The sequence below is a fragment of the Protopterus annectens genome, chromosome 11.part0 (assembly GCF_019279795.1).
Source record: "Protopterus annectens isolate FY-2018-M chromosome 11.part0, PAN1.0, whole genome shotgun sequence".
In the NCBI taxonomy this organism is placed as follows: Eukaryota; Metazoa; Chordata; order Ceratodontiformes; family Protopteridae; genus Protopterus; species Protopterus annectens.
Window position 1 is genome coordinate 530,808,119 of NC_056745.1, and position 16,722 is coordinate 530,824,840.

The 16,722-nt window shown below is 44.8% G+C and overlaps 1 protein-coding gene across 3 annotated transcripts in view; it reads right to left on the reverse strand.

The window, feature by feature from the left end:
* Positions 1 to 16,722, reverse strand: part of TBK1 (TANK binding kinase 1) — a 3,544,425-nt gene that overhangs the window by 3,423,233 nt on the left and 104,470 nt on the right. For all 3 annotated transcript variants that reach the window (XM_044088041.1, XM_044088040.1, XM_044088042.1), the window contains exon 2: positions 16,099 to 16,214. In XM_044088041.1, the coding sequence (XP_043943976.1) occupies positions 16,099 to 16,185 (87 nt within the window). In that variant the 5' untranslated portion in view covers positions 16,186 to 16,214. The remainder of the gene's footprint in view (positions 1 to 16,098; positions 16,215 to 16,722) is intronic.

Here is a 16,722-nt window from a genome sequence, read left to right on the forward strand (position 1 = left end):
ATCCATGCCAGAGATGCAACCAAATCCACAAGTGGATCCACGGGAGGGGACACCCAAGAGGTAGAGGGTCCTGTGCCAAATGCAGCCAGAAACACTGACTCATCAGGATTGGGTTTTTGGACATACCACTCACCCCCACCCCCAACGATGGCAAAGGATTTCCATGATGTCTCCAAGGGGAACCCTCACATTCCTCTAAGTTTGGGGGGGGAGGGGTCTCTGGGGAGGACTCGCTAACTTCTGCCTGTGGAGGAACTTTCTGGGGTGGAGAGGCAACAGGCTGTCCCTGAGGGGCAGGATGGCGGAATCCAGACCAGAAAGATAGGGAGCCAGAACAGACTCAGAAGAGGACAGCATCAATGGTCTCAATGGGACCAAGAGGACCCTCACCATCAGGCTGAAATCAAAGAATGAATCCTGAAAGCTGGGACCAAGATCAAGTCCATAACTCTGTGTCGACAGGAGAGCCAGACCCGAGCCTCCAGGTGCCAAAACTCTAAGACTGGAAGGCTCAACTCCAAAAGCCCCGAAGCTGATACCACATCCTTGAATTCAGTGCCAAGGCTATGGCTCCGAGAGCCAGGCCGCTCCGAGCTAGTCAAGAGCCGAACCACTCAGGGCAATGATCATAGTCAAGGTACCATCGGTGTTGACCACTTGACACCAAGGGGCCTCGGACCCAAGGACTCCAAAGCCAGGGGTTGGATCGGACAAGGAGTAAGGGGCATAAAGTCGGACTGCATGCTCCCAGCCCTAGAGGAAGCAGGCAAGACTTACATCTGGATCTGGGTCCAAATGAATTTCCGCATCATCCTGTCCACCTCTGCTTTGGAGAGGTTGTGGGTGAACCTAGAGGAGGAAGCCACAGAAACTGGCCTGGAGTGGTGTCGGGGAGAGACCAATAAAGGGGATCGGCCCTGAGAAACCTCCATATCAGGGGAAAAGCAGGGCGAATGGAGCACAGGGGTGCCCGGGCTGGCAGCCAGGTGAGACTTAGCCGGAGGCTCAGCCGAGGAAGCGTAGTCGGGGGACTGCTTTCTGGGCCTATCACAGTCTGTGTTTGTGATTCTCCCCGTCCCCGGCCCTCTTAATGGGAGGTTGAAACCCAGAGGCTGGGGCAGAGGAAGCAGCAGCAGAAGTGGAAGTTCAAGCAGGGTCCGCAGAGGAAGCTGGAGGAAGGAGACCCCCGAGTATCAACTTGTTCCTCCTGTCTATCAATGCACGGAGGTTGAATCCTGCGCAGATCGAACAGGTGGTGTCCAGGGGGGGGGACCCCTAGACAAACCATGTACAGAGTGTGGCCATCAGAAGGGGAAAGCTTTCGGCCACAACCTGTACATTTCCAAAACCATGGCTTAGGGGTGTCAGCCATGGTGTCAGAAAGCGCACGCACGCGCACACACACACACACACACCCTAAGTTAGAGAGGGAAATGGAAAGGAAAGAAAGGAAAAGAGAGGGACCTTTTTTTTTTTTTTTTTTTTTTTTTTTTTTTTAAATACAAAGGGTTTAGAAAACAAACACCTGGGCACAAGAAGAGTAGGGATAAACTAGAAGTAACAAGAACCTAAAAAAGCCACAGAAAGTTGAAAAGAGATAGACACATTTTTGATAAATTACTTACCAGGAGCAACGGACCACAATGCTAGCTAGATGTGTGGCAAATGAGATACGAGGGGAGGAGGGAGACAAGGGCATTGTGGGTAGGGGAGAAGCTTGGCTCTGATGCTGGAAAATGCATCCTAGTCAGATCCATACTGGATTTGTATACCTACAAGTTGAAGATCAAATGAAAACAACTTCAGATCTGTGGTTAAGGAGCACCTGCAAAATGAAAAATTTAGTGTAGAAAATCTACCTCAGAAAACACCACAGCAGGACAGAGTAATAGACATCCAAATTAAGTAGAAACCAGTGGAATGGGAAGCAACTGATCAGCCACCATATGAAGATATTTTGGAAATGTCTACAGGAAACCAGTACAAAATTTCAGTTGCAAACTATACAGCATGGGAAGAAACATGAAACTGTGACAAGTCTGACACAGTCAATGTTGAGGAGAGATAGGCCAGTGATTTCTCATATAACAGAGCAACAGTGGACTCAGGATGAAATTGAAGAATGTGCCAAAGGAAGATGCTGTGGAACTTTCTATAGAGGACCTGCAGAAAATGGAGAACAAAAAATGTGTCCTCTTAGCTCATTTTCTTCTAAACTGAGAAGAGTTGCTTAATTTAAGAGACAGATAGACATATTAAGATCAATGAAAGAAAAACTACAAAAGGTCAACAAAACCCAAAAAGTTAGAAGTTTGGCAAAACAAATTAACACAGTATTTAGGACTGTCCATATAGATCCATGCAATATAAACAGAAGTAGAACAGGATATATTATTGTACAGCTAAATTAATAACAGAAAGTTTTAGCACAAGAGCACGGGGTAGTAAGGGAAAGGAAGCAGGGAAATCAAATACCATCATGGAAGTATTGAACAAAGAAAACTATAAACGCAATTAAGACAAAAAGTATCATTGTTAGAAAAGTATAGAAGAGGGAACAGATCAACAAAAATACTCAAAGACAGATGTGATAAAAGCAACGCACACTATTAGTACAGATCAGGATCTACCTTGCACAATTGCAAATAAATTCTCAGCACAGATGGAAAAACTTAGAAGATATGCAGATAAATATACAGAAAAAGTACAAAATAAGCAATTTATTGATCACCCCAAAAAGTTCTATAGAGAACTGAGAAACAAGGCAACAGGACTTGAAAGACTGCCAAAAAAAGAAGAAATGGATGCATTTTGGAAAAATATCTATGAAAACCATGTGGAACATACCATAGATGTTAAATGGATAGAAAAAGTAACAGAAAGAACAAGTTCAAATGTACAGGATATGAAATGGGATGAAGTAACAGTCAGAGAGATTGAAAGAAAGTTAAGAAAAGCCTCCAAATGGAAAATCAAAGGCAAAGATGCAGTACTTAACTTCTGGCTAAAAATATTACATCTTTGTATGAAGATTTAGCCACGAGTAAGAACTGTTTATATGCACACCCCAAACAGACACCAGCCTGGATAACAACAGGAAAAACAATGCTCCTACTTAACAGTGAACCTGCAAGTTATCCTAAAAATTAGACCAATAACTTGCCTTCCGATAACGTATAAACTATACACCGGAATTGATGCCGACAGAGTTTACAGTCATTTAGAAGAAAAATCAATCATGGCGATAGAACAAAAACGTGTAATAAAAGAAAGTCATATGGAACAAAGGATCATTTTGTTACTAAATAAAGTCATAATGGAGAACTGCAAAGGGAAAAATCTACGTATGGCATGGATTGACTACAAAAAAGCATTTGACAGTATCCCAAATTCATGGATAAAAGAGTGCATAAAAATGTACAAGATGCACCCTACACTGATCGATTACACTACAGTGACCATGAAATAGTGGCAGACCACTTTGTAATCAAGCCATAATAAAGGACAAATTATTCTTCCAGGGATAAAAATTCAAAGGGGGATACTCCACGGTGACTCACTGTCACCGCTGCTATTCTCTTGCCCTTAACGCATTAAGCTGTCTACTTAACAGATTAGATCATGGCTATAACAAACTGTAAAGGACTTCTCAATTTCTCTATCAATGATTTAAAGCTGTGCAGCTCATTAGATGAGGAACTGAAAGCAAACTGCAAGTAGTCAAAACTTTTTCAGGTAATAGGGTCAAGTGGCGTTCCGAAAGACATGCGTGAATGGGTGTGCCTTCGCTGAAGGTTGGGCGACGAGCTGGCATTTGGCACCATGAAAATATACTGCCAATCATTAGCGGATCGGAGTTCCGCTGTGGCGACCCCTAACCGGGAAAAGCCGAAAGACAACAACAACATAATGTTATTTAGTCTTGACAAGTGTGCAAAAGCAACTTTTAAAGCAGGAAAGCTGCAGCACCAAGAAAACTTTTAGTTATGTACTCACCATAACTTCAGATGTTTGGGATCCATCTCGCCTACATTCTGAATGATGGGTTCGGAGCCGATCCCTCGGCTCCGACTCGGCACGCTTATGCCAAAGAGCGAAGTCTCTTATTGGCTGAGCTTACTATATCCCAGGATGCACCACCATCAGTCCCCCAGATCTAGTTTGTCCGCATACATGCACACATGCATACCCTGCTTATATAACATCGTCAGATGAAACAAGATAAAAACAGTGGAGCTCAAAACCGTTCTATCTCTTCTGATCTGCAAGGTAGGGGGAAGGAGGGTGGGTATCAGGAATGTAGGCGAGATGGATCCCAAACATCTGAAGTTATGGTGAGTACATAACTAAAAGATGTTATGTGATCCTATCTCGCCTACATTCTGAATGATGGGACAGCGTCCTAGCACCTGAATCCTGGGTGGCTCACTGGAAAACACTCCTGAGTACCGTGGAACCAAATGAAGCTCGTCCTTTAGATGCCACATCCAATTTGTAGTGGGAAATGAAAGTGTGCGGGTTGGACCAAGTAGCCGCAGCACAAATTTCCGAAATAGCGAGCTTGGAATGAAAAGCTATAGAAGTAGCCATAGCTCTGGTAGAATGAGCTTTGATAGATGATGCAAGTTGCTTATTTGAAGAAGAATAGGCCTGAGTTATGCAATCTGATCCATTTTGAGATTGTAGCTTTTGTGATGGTTTGGCCCAATTTATTATCTGAGAAGGACACAAACAACTGGTCTGACTTACGAAGTTGCTGAGTCCTGTCTAAATAGAAGCGTAATTGCCTGTGAACATCCAATTTATGGAGAGTGTATTCTGCTTCATTAGAGAATTTTGGAAAGAAAACTGGTAGTTCTAGAGATTGTTGAAGACAGAAACTAGAGCAGACCTTTGGGACAAAGGATGGATTAGGCCTAAGAGATACTCTATCTTTGTGGAAAATCAGATATGGTGGTTTAATAGACAGGGCTTGAAGCTCTGAGACTCTTCTTGCCGAAGTAATAGCCACTAAGAATGCCGTTTTCCATGACAGATATTTTAATTCGCATGTAGCAGCCGGTTCAAAGGGGAGATGTTAATGCGAAGCACTAAATCAAGATCCCACGGAGGTGCAGGATGAAAAACTGGTGGTCTTAACAGACTCGCACCTTTAATGAATGTTTTGCATAGCCTGCTGCTCATCAAAGGAGGATCCGTGGATTCATGGAATTTAGAAATAGCAGCTAGTTGAACTTTAATAGTTGAGACAGAAGATCCCTGATTAAATAGGGATGTTAAGAATTTCAAAACCTCTGGGACAGGAGCAGTGATAGGGTCTAAGCCCTTGAGTTGAGCCCAGATAGCAAACCTCTTCCACTTACTGAGGTACAATTTGTTAGTGGTGGGTTTGTGGGCCAAGACAAAATGTGAACAACTTCCGGGTCTAGTGTGTGACTTCTAACTAAGGTCGGAAGTGGAGGAGCCAAGCTGTCAATTTCAGAGATTGAAGGGACTGATGCCAATGTCCCGACTGATGGATTAGCAAATCCGGGATCAGGTCTAAGGTCCACGGATCGTCCACTGCATGCTTTTTCAGGTAAGGAAACCATATCTGACGAGGCCAGTATGGGGCAATCAGAATCATTGAAGACCTTAGCTGAGAAGCTTTTGAATGACTTTGGGAAGGAGTGGAATTGGAGGAAAAGCATAAAGCAACCCTGTTGGCCAGGGTTGTGCTAGAGCATCCATGGCGGTACTTCCTGATGAGGAATCAAGGAGAAGAACCTTTGGCACTTGGTGTTTTGTGGAGTCGCAAATAGGTCGCAGCACGGCGTCCGCCATCTCTTGAAAACCTGGGCTGCTACTGTGCGGTTTAGAGACCATTCGTGAGGAGAGAGAATTGTCCTGCTTAATTTGTCCGCCAATACATTTGACTTTCCCGGGATGTGGGTCGCTACCAAGAAGCGGTTGGTAGCTACAGCCCATTCCCACACTCTCATGGCCTCTCTGCAAAGGGGATACGATCTGGTCCCTCCTTGTTTGTTCAGGTACCAAACCACCGACATGTTGTCTGTGTGGATGGCGATGATGCCCTGAGGAAGGAACTTGTGTAAGGCCTGTAGGGATAGAAGTACAGCCCTCATCTCCAACACGTTGATGTGGAGAAGAGCTTCGTCCGGAAGCCAGGAGCCCTGAACTAGCCTGCCCAGACAATGCCCCCACCCTATCTGGGAGGCATCTGTCGTCAGGGTAACCACTGGAGGGAGAACAAAGGGTTTTCCCTGATCCAAGTTGGATGTCTGAAGCCACCAGCGCAGGTCCCTTTTGCATAATTCCGTAATCATGATGTGATGATTGAGGGGAAGATCTTGAAAGGACCATTGAGTTGATAAGAGCCACTGAAGAATCCTCATGTGTAACCTTGCTAGAGGAACTAAAAGTACCGTGGCAGACATTGAGCCTAGAACCTGTAGGACCATCCTGGCTGGGGCTTTGGATCTCGAGATCAGAGCTTGAACTTGGCCCTGTAAGGTTCGGATCCTTTCGGCAGGAAGAAAGACACGCATCAATCTTGAGTCTATCTCTGCTCCTATAAACTTTATGCGCTGAGAGGGCAGCAAGACAGACTTTGACCAATTGAATGTAATCCCCAGGGAAACACCCAGGAGATGGTGGCTTTGAGGTTGTCCATAAGTAGATGCCTGGTGGTGGCAGTCAGGAGCCAGTCGTCGAGATAGGGAAACACTTGGAATCCAAGGCTCCTCAGGTGAGCCGTCACTACTGCCAAACACTTGGTGAACACCCTGGGGGCTGTGGTGAGACCAAAGGGCAGAGCACAAAATTGGTAATGACTGGCTCCCAGGCTGAAGCGCAGATACCTTCTGGACGCCTGATGTATCGGTATGTGATAATAGGCGTCCTTGAGGTCTATGGAGCACATCCAAACATCCTTCTCCAACAACGGGAGAATGGATTGCAACGTGACCATTCGAAATTTAGATTTCGAACGGATAGGTTCAGTCTGCTGAGATCCAATATTGGTCTCAGGTCCCCTGTCTTTTTTGGCACTAAAAAGAACCTGGAGTAATTTCCTGATCCGATTTGGTCTGTGGGGACCGGTTGGATGACTCCTTTTTGTAGCAGCTTTGAAGCTTCTGCGGCTGCTATTTCCCTTTGACTGGGTGGTGGGTCCGGGATTCTCTTGGACGGAGGGAGTGAGTATTTGAATGGGATGGTGTAACCTCCGGCAATTATCCGAAGCACCCATCTGTCCTGAGTGATTGACTCCCAGGCTTTTAGGTGCTTGGCAAAACGACACCCGACTGGCTCGAGCAGCACAGCCGGGCAATCCCTCATGTCGTGTGGGAGGCTGAAGAGCCACGAAAGGACTCGCGGTCTCCAGAATTGCGGGGCCCTCTGCCGCCTCTGGGACGGCGTCTCCCTGAAAAATTTCCCGCCCTCTGCCTCTGGACGGGAATCTTCCTGCTGTTGGGAGAAAAACTTGCGAGATTTTGAACCACATTTTCCCCTCCTTTGGCCTTGGGGTAAGGCCGAAGGGAGTGGAATAACGGGCCCCTACGGCAGATAACGTTTTTCCCTCTTGCTCACAGCGGGTAAGGGTGTCTTTCACCTTGGGTCCAAACAATGAGGACCCATCAAAGGGAGCGTCGGCGAAGGAAGACTTGAAGGCCTCCGAAACTGACACAAGCGGAGCCAGGCCTGTCACGTAGAGCCACGCCTGTGCCTGCCGCTCTACCCGCCTTCGGCCGCATAGGATATGAGCCTCATGGACGAAGTTAGCAATTGACGTAAGGATAGCCAACTGAGAGCTAACGGACTGGGCTAGCTGTTCAGGTAGGTTACCCGAGAGGAGTCTGACAACTCCTTGACCAGATCCCTCTGAAGCCTGGTAAAATGTGCCAAATAATTCAGAGACCTTAAGGTAAAGGCCGCTGAAGTCAGGGTGCGCTTCCCGTACCTATCCATACTCCTAGACTCCTTATTAGGAGGATGGATGGACGTTGAAGCCTCTGCCACGTCCTGCTGTGTAGCAGATGCCACCACCATGGCATCTACAGCCACGCCTTTAGTAAGGAACTCCTTCTCGGGGAAGCAGATAAGAATTTGTTTGGAAGAGAAGGGACTGGTTCCACAGTATCGGGGTGTTCCCACGCCCTTCGACAAAGTAAATCCAGAAGCTCGTCAAGGCGGAGATACCCAGGAGGCGGAGGGCTGAGCCCCAAAGGCCTTGAGGAGCACTGATCCGTCCGCAGAGGGCGGTTTGGACATCCAGCCGCCTCGTTGTTTGAGGATCTCTAAGATGTCTGCAAAGGAGACATCATCCGAGGACGACTTAGGGGACCCCTCTGCATCATCCATATCCGTGTCCGATGTGATAGACTCGGGAGTCCACGTGCTTCCTCTTGCACGATCTCTTCCTTGGGGTTCCTCTGGAGATGACTCCGAAGAACCCTCAGGAAGAGGAACCCCGACTGGGGGTAACCTCAGGCCTCGGGGCTCCGCTGGCTACGGACAGGGGAACTGCCAAAGACCCAGTCTCCACGCCCAGGGAAGATGCTGGTAAAACCGGAGAGATGGCCGAAGAGGATTTGGCCAAGGCACTCCTCATGGCTCTGAAAGCCGGACCTCCAGAATCCTGGGAGCGTCCAGTCTCCGGGGCCATGATAGTAGACGGAAGTCCCGCAGCCGAAGCACCGAGAGGGAGGCTCGGAACCGAAAGCATCGGTCCCGAAACATCACCCTCGGGTCCAGCCGAAGAAGTCCAGCGTACCAAACTCGGACCCGAGGGCCCGGGTTGGAGTAAGGGTCGGAGCCGACCCTGAGATCTCCACCGGCTCCAAGAGCACCTGCTCCGACGGAGCCGAAGCAGTCGGAGGAGGAATAACAATGGGGTGGGTCATGGCCATCGGCTCCGAAGCCAACTGGGTCGGAGCCGAAACAAATTTTGGAAGACTGGGGACTGGAAAAGTCTTTGGAGCACCCTGTCTATATCAGAATCCGACATTCTCGAAGACCGAGAGGAAACAGAACGGGTTCGAGAAGACCTCTCCTCGGCCCCAAGGGACTAGGGGACCCGGCTCGGCGACTCTATGAGAATCGGCGCCGAGGAAACACACACCAGATTCCATCGGTGCCGAGGTAGACTTGGCGCCGAGGAGGAAGTGTCTGAGCGGCGACCCTTGTCGGCTCCGAGCAGTGGAGCCGGCGAAGGTGACCCGCCTCGATGCCCCAGCCATCGGCTCCGAAGCCAGGAGTCGATACTGGAGGCATCGAGGCAGACCGTTCGACCTCGGCTCGAAGTCTTTGGAGCCGAAGGGGAGGCCTGCCTAGGTCTCTTGGCAGTCGGATCCGACGAACTGGTCGGAGCCGAAGCCCTTTTCTTTTTGGCAGGAGTCGGAGCGGAAGACAAGGCTTCTTCAAAAGAGGGTTTAATCAACCCTTTAAGAATTAATTTATTTTTCCTCTCCTGGAGGACCCTAGAGGAAAAAGCGTGACATACGCTGCATGACTCCTGCAAGTGCTTTGCCCCTAAACAATAAACACAAAGTAGATGGTCATCAGTAACAGACATCTTAAAAGCACATTTAGTACATTTTTTAAAGCCCGAAGGCCTAGGGGCTTGAGACATGATGTCAAACAATTTCTGACAGGAAATTTCACAACTGTAGAATCGCTATGACAAAAAACCGAAGGCTTACAGAAACAGTGTAAAACACAACCTTAGGTGTAATAACCGGGAACTTTAAAACACTAAAAAGTTCAGTTATACAGTTTGACCGAAAAGGCCCTGGATTGAAAGGGGGGCCGAAACAAACTCTACCCAATCACACACAAGAAATTCCACTACTCAATCGTACACAACAGGCAGCAATAGGCAGCAATAGCCGTTAAAACGGCTTTTGTGAAATACAAGCACAAAAACTGACAGAAAAAAGTAGTTAATAAAAGCTACTCAGCCCAGCCAGCTCGAGACCACGTCCTTGCAGTTAAGCGGCAAACGAGATCTGGGGGACTGATGGTGGTGCATCCTGGGATATAGTAAGCTCAGCCAATAAGAGACTTCGCTCTTTGGCATAAGCGTGCCGAGTCGGAGCCGAGGGATCGGCTCCGAACCCATCATTCAGAATGTAGGCGAGATAGGATCACATAACATCATCAGTTTTGGACGAGAATGTGATATAAAAGAACTTGGGTAAGAAGGAGTGTATAAATATTTGGGAAGTGATAAAGGATCAACAATAAAACATGAACACATGTGAATACAACTTAGTAAGGATATTTTAGAAGATTTAAGTTAATTCTGAAAACACTGCGGACATCTAGGAACAACATTCAACCAGTTTGCTCTTTCTGTCCTAAATTACCAGTTTTGGCGTGATTGATATTGGACAGATAGGAAAACAAGAAAAATGTTTCATGCTCAAACGATTTATAAAAAAAAAAATGCTTACCAAGACTACATATTCCCCGTTCTGAAGGAGGTATGGGACTCCTTGAAATTGATTACATGTATAGGTCTGCAATCATGGGACTGCACACATTTTCTGACCTCACAAGACCCAAATGTAGTGAAAGTTTTGAAACATGAGGAGAATAAATCCAAGAGGACTCCCCTGCGTAGACTACCAGAAGTATCCAGCATCAATGGAAATCAAACCAGAATTAGATAAAAATCGGGCAGCAAATAAATGTGCCAAAAACAAAAGAAAGAATATAAGGTGAAGGATCAGATGAGAAATCAAGAAATGTGGAAAATGCATAAATATGGCCGCAAGTATAGAAAACTCCTGAAAGAACCTCATTTCGATGAGGATCGAACATAGGAATGGGGAGAGGTGAATTCAATCCAAAAGACGAAAGGTTAATATCGGTGCCCCAAGATAGTGTGCTACGTACATGTTGGTTTACAAAGTCCTTTGAACATGTGGGAGAAACAGACAAATGTATGTTTTGTAAAACAGAACTGAAAACAGTTGCAAACCTTGTTGCCGACTGTGACACACTAATGGCAGAAGGACTGGATACTGAAAGGCATAATAATGTAGCAAGACTGTTACACTGGGGATTGTGCAAAGATTATGGTACTGCAATAGCTGAAAAACAATGGAAACATGAAACACAAAGCATCATACAAAATAATGAAGTTTATATCACATGGGATAACCCATTACCAACAGTTCAAAAAACAGATGTGAGAAAACCAGATACAGTAGTCCAAGAAAAGACAAGAGTAACAATGGTCACTGAAATTGCTACACCCAGTGACTAGTGTCTTGCTTACAGAGACAAAGTCATAAAATATCAGGATTTGCAGGCAGGAAACAAGAGCAATGTGGAAAAAATATACCCAAATAGTTCCAGTAGTAGCAGGAGCAACAGGTCTTATACAACAATAATCTACAGTCATACTTGGATATATTACCAAAACATGTAACTCCATATGAAATGCAGAAGGAGTTATAACTGGGCACACTGCTGGTGCTGCAAAGAGCACTTCTGGTGAACAAAGATTGAAACAATACTAATTTCATGAACTTTAATTGTACTTTGACTTAGGAATCGGGTCCATTCCGGTCTTGGTATTAGAAACCCAAAAGACTTGGAGAAATTAAAAAACAGTGAACAAATAAGCCACAAAGCATTATAGAAAATGATGAAGTTTACATCACATGGGATCACCCATTACCAACAGTTCAAAAGATAGATGCTAGAAAACCAGATATAGTAGTCCATGAAAAGAAGACAAAAGTAGCATTGACCACTGAAATTGCAGTGACTACAGTGTCTTGCATACAACAAGATACAAAGTCATAAAATACAAAGATGTTCAGGCAGAAAGGAGGGCAGTGTGGAAGAAGGATACCTAGACAGCTTCAACTGTAGTAGGAATAATGGGTCTTCTAAAGAAAGAATTTACAATCTTATTTCAATATGTTACCAATACATGTAACTCTGTACCAACTGCAGAAGGAGTCATTACTGGACACATTGTGGGTGCTACAAAGAGTACTTCTGGCTAACATCAAAGACTGAAGCAATACTAATTTAATGGACTTTAATAGCACTTTGACTTAGGAATGGGGTCCATTACCATCATGGTATTAGAAACCCAAAACACTTGGAGAATTTAAACAAAAAAAAATAAAGATTGTGAAATAAATAGCCCAAGTCATATAACCAACTGACCTCATTATTCAAGATCTAGGGTCAACATCACACAATAATATAAACTTTGACCAGTATGCAACTGCTAAAGTCAGAAAAGCATATTCTAAAATATTCTAAGAAGAATTATGGTCCACAGTCATCTGACTCATTATTGCATTCAATACTATATTTTGCACTCTTCAAAAAAGCCACCCCCAAAAATGAGGTACTATAATTCCTTACTAGAAGGATCAAAGAGTTGGCAAATCATGAAGTATTTAGAAAAGCTTTGGGAACTGTCATTACAGCCCATTTCTTAAGTCTATAAATTTGTGTCCCCTGCCTTGTCATTAAGGCAATGTCTGATCCAGTTCTATTTCAAAGTTTATGCCAAGATGAGCACCAAATCGAGAAACAGTAAAACTAAAAATAAATACAATACGTTACACAGTACCTTCTAGTGTTTACATGGTAAACCTTCCCTTACATTCAAAAGGCAGTGAGTAAGTTCCTGAAAAATGGACTTCATGTATAAACGGAGAGTAGAAAACAAACTCAGGAACCCCACACAGCCTTCCTGAAGACACTGGAGGGTATAAATGTATCTCCAAACACCATCATATTGGGTGACTTCAACTACCCGAATATAGACTGGGAACATTACTCAAGCCCTAACTTTCTAGCCCAACGGTTCCTGGAGTTCATAAATTCAAATGCCATGGAACAGCTAGTCACTGTTCCCACGAGAGGAGAAAATATACTAGATCTCATTGTCACAAACATGGGGACAAAATGCTCCACACCGGAAGTATATCCCTCATTGGTGAGATCTGATCATAAACTAATCTCACTGGAAATCCACATCCCCCACCCCAAACAAAAGACCATAGTGAAGAACTTCTCTAAAGCAAACTTCACACTACTCAAGACTGGTGTGGTATCCTTCAAGGCCCCTGAGTCAGAGGAAACCACAACCCAAGCTGCGGAAGCCCTTACAAATGCCTTCTATGAACACCTCCAGGACTGCATGGATCAGGCAATCCCAAATAAAACCAAGACTCTTTCCACAAAGGGCAAGCGTCCAGTCTGGTGGACCCCAGCCATTAACAAACTTTACAATAAGAGGAGAAAGCTATTACATGATAGAACAAAATCCATAAAGGAAGTCACCCTGATCATTATTAGTAAAAAAAATCGAGCACTCATAAAATCAACTAAGGCCAATTTTGAGAGAAAATTGCCATGGATTCAAAGGACAATCATAAGGCCTTTTTCAGCTATGTTAGGAACCTGGGTGGAAACTCACAGATATGCTCAGAATTAGTCCAAAATGATACAAAATCACTGAACCCACAGACATTGCCAACATACTGGCAGACAGGTTCAGTGCAAACTTCACCCCTCTCCCCTAAAGGAGAGATAACTATCCCAGCAGAGTGTAGCCTCCCGGACATCTCAAATGCGCAGGTGAAAGCTGCTCTCTCTAAAGCTAAAAACACAGCATCAATGGGACCGGATGGTGTCCCCGGCTGTGTGCTACGAGCTAAATGAGGAATTAAACCCACACATAAGGCAGCTGTTTAATCTCAGCCTTACCACAGGATACGTGCCCAAGGAGTGGCGACGGCAACTGTGGTCCCACTCCACAAAGGTGGCGCCTCTGGACCCTGGTAATTACCGCCCCATAAGCTTAACAAGTCTAGTCTGCAAAGCTATGGAGAGGATCATAATGGAGCTCATAAACAAAGATATAGGGGACTTGCAGACATTGGACCCGACCCAGTTTGGCTTTGTCAAGGGAAGATCATGCCTTTTGAACATGGTCGACGTCTTCGAAGTAGTCACCATGGCCATTGATGAGGAAAGGCAGTCCATACAGCCTACCTTGACCTTGCAAGGCTTCGACACAATACCCCACTCGGGTATTGTAGAAAAACTTACCAGCTTAAATGTAAACCCATATGTCACAAGATGGGTTGCAACCTGGCTTAAGGACAGAACCCACAGGGTTAGAGTTGCTGGCGCTGTGTCAGACTCCAAGCCAGTCACAAGTGGTGCCCCACAGGGCTCGGTCCTTGGCCCCCTATTGTTTGGCATCTACTTCTCAGAAGTACAGGCCAACATGGGAGGACTTTGGCTGACAAAGTTTGCAGATGACTGCAAACTGGGTGCCATAGTGGAAAGTGCATCGGACACGGATATCCTTCAGAAGGGACTCACGGAAACAGATAGCTGGTGCCAGAGTCATGGCCTGAAGTTAAACGCCAAAAAATGTATAGTCATACCCTTCGGGAAAAACAAGGTAACCCCAAGCTACCATATAGGTGGCGATCCACTAAGCACAGAAGAGGTTATCAGGGACCTGGGGACCCAGGTTGACAGTGGCCTTTCTTTTGACACTCACATTGCTAAAGTGGTTAGAAAGACCTTCTACATTGCCCACCTAATCATGAAGAGATTCACATCCAGATCTAGTGAGGTCATTGTTCCCCTGTACTCTTCACTTATCAGACCAATGATCGAGTACAATGCCCCATTCGGGATGTATCTCACCCGACATCTGCAGCAATTGGAGACCCCAAAAGTTCCTCACCAAAAGGATAAAGGGACTCCAAAATCTGTCATATGCTGCCAGATTGAAGAAACTCCAGCTCTATTCAGTCGCATACCATCTGCTCAGAGGTGACATGTGCCTGACATACAAGGCCATGTCCAACCCGGAATTAATGGACATGCTCCACCTCAAAATATCCAAATCCACCAAAACCACTAGAGCAAGCGACTTAAACCTTTGCACGGATATAAATAGGACGTGCTGGAGGGATAGATTTATCACTCAGAGACTCCCTATGCTGTGGAATAAAATCCCGGTCCATGTGAGGCAGAGCACCTCGCTGACTCTGTTCAAGAGAAATCTAGACCTGTGGATGGGAGATCGTAGGTTTACCCCGGGAATCATCTCTGGGTCACTGCTGGACAGAGGCACAACAAACTAATGGGCACAGTATTTTTTCATATAAGGGGTGGCGTAAGCCACAATAATTTGGGCTAGGCTTATAAATGCCTTAGGGCAGATAGCCTAGTATAAACCTATGAACCTATGAACCTATAAACTTATGATTATTAAGCTTCTAGAAGGCCTACGAACTTATAATTAACAAATAAAATCAATAGAGACATTTACAGTTTCATCCATGTTATTCTTGGTGGAAAGCACCATTAATTGTGAGGTTTAAGGTAGTCACTGCAGCAGACATTTCTAAAATGTGGTGGTACCACAAAAACAAGGCTATCCTTTGTTTTAGAGAAACATACCACTGCTTTAGTTTGATTCAATAAAGAAAGGGGTAATATATGAATAAGGAAGACTGATGGTATGTGTCCAAAATAATACCAAGAATGTTCTTCTCATCTGTCTTATTCACAGGTTATTAAAGAAATGAGCAGTGATGAAATCAAGGGGCTACTGGCCATATTTAGTACTGGAAGAGTAAATGTCCAAAACAAATGCAAACTAGTCAAAGTCGTTCATAATAACCATGTTACTTTTAATTAATGGATTCTCTAAATTAGTAAGGAGCTCTTCACATTCATTCAGGGTGAGAAGGTATATGAACATACTACTTAGTCCTGGGATGGGCATATGTGCAGGGGGAAGAAGGGAGCAAGGGTGGAAATGATGTGAATTCCTCAATACAACTTTCAAAAACGAGACTAAAAGCCTGAGACTGACCTTAATGAAGTAACACTATATACTATTAAAAGTTGCACCCCTTATCTATGGTACACATGCCTCATCTTTTACTGACAAATTTCCTTTGGAAGTTATAACTCGTACAACATGTACCATCCAATTTGGTATCCATTGTTGCATTTATTTATATAAAAGTATATGCCTGTGCAAAAACTGTGTGCATTTCAGAGCACTAAACTGACAATCTCACATACCTTCTGTCGTCCTCGATATACATTTGCTGTTGCTCCTTGTCCAAGTATATCTGATAAAAGCCATAGATAATTAGCTGTGCTCTGCATCTCTGCTCCAGCTAAACTGATCTTCACCCCTGTCAAGAAAGAAAGAAAACAATCAAATATATAGTATCAGTACCAGGTTAAAAAGAGACTGCTTACATCTCTTTATATAGAAAGATCACTTAAGAAATAGGAAGATGCTGCTTCTTAAAACTGCAACTGAGGTGCTACATCCAATTAGGAAAAATAAAGCAGTGCAAAGGCAGTGCTAAGGTACTGAAGCAGCCACTAAGATGAAATGACTGGGTACTCCTAATAACTCTCTTGCCTTAAAGTGATTTGGACACTTTTTTAGTTTGTGTTTTAAGTGTTAAGACTTGGTAGTACTGTGCATATCCTCTCCATTTCAGGGGCCTGGGGATGACTTTTGAGGTTATAAAACCATAATGCTCTTTATACCGGTTCTTCTTTTAATTATATTCTTAACTCAAAGAAGGCAAGTTCCAGTATGCTGATGTCACAAGTGGGTAGGAGGGCTCAGGAAGATTAATTCCTTGCTTCACAGTATACGTTTATTTTGCATCTTTTCATTTATGGAAG